Source organism: Carlito syrichta, unplaced genomic scaffold (genome assembly GCF_000164805.1).
Source record: "Carlito syrichta isolate Samal-C Ts95f unplaced genomic scaffold, Tarsius_syrichta-2.0.1 Scaffold118044, whole genome shotgun sequence".
NCBI lineage: Eukaryota > Metazoa > Chordata > Mammalia > Primates > Tarsiidae > Carlito > Carlito syrichta.
The window spans coordinates 4,108-6,366 of record NW_007062140.1 but is presented as its reverse complement, the minus strand read 5'-3'; the positions used below and the strand labels follow the sequence as shown (position 1 = coordinate 6,366).

Below are 2,259 nucleotides of genomic sequence, written 5' to 3'. Positions count from 1 at the left end.
CTGTGGGGCGTGGGCGCGGGGGCTCCCCGAGTGGAAGAGGGGCCCGGCTCGGGTCCCCGACCCCGCTCTGAGAACCCCAAGGAGGCTGCAGAGGAGAGACAGAGCAGGGCCAGTGCTCGGGTAGGCGGCCGGAGCAGCCCGGCCCAGGGAGGCGCGGGCGGGGCGCAGTGGAGGTGGGGGTCTCACCCGGCTCTGGGAGCCTCTGTAGGGCCTTGGGCAGAGGCAGGACTGTAAAGCTCCAGTGACTGGCCTCCTTCCCAGCCTCCTTCCGGGCTAGTTCCTGGGCCAGGAAGTCGATCTCCTCTTCCAGTCTGGGCTGGGGCCGGCTCTCCCCTGGAGAGGGTGAGGCCGTGAGGTGGAGAGGCCCCCATCCCCCTACAGACGATGCAGCTGCAGGTGGCGGCTCAGGACAGAGGGGTCCACCCAGGAGGCAGCCCACCGCTGGACGCCTTCCTCCTTGCGGGCTCCTCCCAGGCAGGGTGGCCTGAGGCCTGGGTGCCAGCTTGGAGGCCCGCTCCATCCTGGGTTGCCATGGTGACAGCGAGGGAGCTTCCTGTACACGCAGCGGCTCCCAGGAAAAGTGGGGGCGGGGGCAAGGGGGCGGAGGTGGGAGAATGTGCAAAGCCCAGGCAGGAGGAGGGAGTGGGGTCCCTCACCCAGCCACGGTCCCTAAGGGATGGGCAGAGCCTCGGACAGCATCCCCCAAGCACCTTCTCTGTCCAGTGGGGGCAGTGACTCCCAAGGTGTGGGAAGCGGCCAAGGCGAGCCTAAGGGTCTGGGCCTCCAGCTCCCGTCGTCAGCAGAAGGGGGTGGCTGCTGGGGGCGGGGTGGTGGCTGGGCCCCACCAGTACCCACCGTGGGCTCCACAGCCCACACAAGCTCTCAGGGGGACGCCCACACCCGACAGCAAAAGAGGGTGGCTCTTCCACTGCGACCCCTGCTAGCTCAGTGACCCCTCTCCAGGGCCCTCGTGGGCCCCTGCTGGCCACAGCCCCGGCATCTCTTCATAAAGCCCCAGCACCCCGCAGTCACTCCGCAGCCAGCATCCGGACAGACACGCGGCTCGGGCTGGCAGGTGGGGCACCCCCTTTCCCAGCAGAGTGGGTGCTCCTGCACAGGCGCCATCAAGTGGACAGGGCCCGTGTGTGATGGAAAGAGCGGGCGCCGGGGTGGGAGGTGGGAGTGGGTGCTGAGAGGGGTCTGGGTAGACCCTGAGGGTCCAGGCCCAGGAGCACGGACCCTCCCCTCACATGGCCACCCCGGCACTTCCCACTGGACACCCCTTCCCTGGAGGGGACCAGCTGCCCAGGCCTTGGTTCAGCTCCCAGCTCGGGGCTGGCCCCCTCTGGAAGGTATCAGGAGGCTGCTTGGGGAGGCACACGGGTCCTCCAGGCCTTGGACCCAAGTTCCCACCAAGTTCGGGGGTCTCGGAGACCCCTGGCACAGGGCTGGGCACTGAGGCCTGGGGCTTCTGAGGGAGGGAGCACACAGAGGAGAAAGGGTGTCCGCTGAGACTCCCCGCTCCGTGCCGTCTCATACCTGGAGGCCGCCGCATCCTGGGTACGCAGAGCCCTTGCAGGTCCTCCTGGAAGGGCTGAAGGCAGGGCCCGCAGGCGTGCGCCCCGGGGGGACACCTGGCCCGCCTCTTCAGGGCACAGTCCAGGCTCCTGGGACAGGTGGCCACATCTGGGGAGGAAGCAGAGGCAGAAGGCAGGGCTAGCTCGCGACCCTGCACGGCTCGGCCCAGCAAGGGCCAGCTTGGTCCCGGCCACCCTCCTCCTCCCCACCTTCCAGCCAGGCCAAGCCCCGGCCATTGTTCTGGACAGGCCTTTCCTCCCTGCTGCCCAGGGCTGAAAACCAGGAAGCAAACAGTCCCAGGACTTATGGGAACCACCCAGCTCCACCCACTCTCCAGGGTGCCCCTTCCAAGCCAGACCCAGCTCTTGGCAGACACGCACGTTCCAGCACCCTGAGCTCTCCAAGGCAGCCCTGAGTCCAGCCTCGGGCCCCAACAGGCCCCAGAGTGAGCCTGGACCCTCTGTCCAGACTGTGCCATGGAGGGTAGGGCACAGGTCTCTCGGGAGCAGCAAGGGATGCTGCCTAAACCCCTCTCCAGCACACCAGCACACCAGGGCTCCCCGGACGTCCCCCAGAACAAGTGCCCAGCCCAGTCACTGTCCCTTCCTAGCTTCTGGCCTGTCCACAGGGGACAGAAGATGGAGTCTCTCACGTGGTTCAGACACAGAACTGTCACTCGCC

General features: G+C 67.7%; 1 protein-coding gene across 1 annotated transcript in view; it reads right to left on the bottom strand.

Annotated features, from left to right (window-relative positions):
• NPDC1 (neural proliferation, differentiation and control 1) overlaps positions 1-2,259 on the bottom strand; it is a gene marked incomplete at its 5' end in the record, with an annotated part of 9,571 nt that overhangs the window by 4,831 nt on the left and 2,481 nt on the right. The window contains 3 exons of the mRNA XM_021707471.1: positions 5-85; positions 187-333; positions 1,540-1,737. Of these exons, the coding sequence (XP_021563146.1) occupies positions 5-85; positions 187-333; positions 1,540-1,737 (426 nt within the window). The remainder of the gene's footprint in view (positions 1-4; positions 86-186; positions 334-1,539; positions 1,738-2,259) is intronic.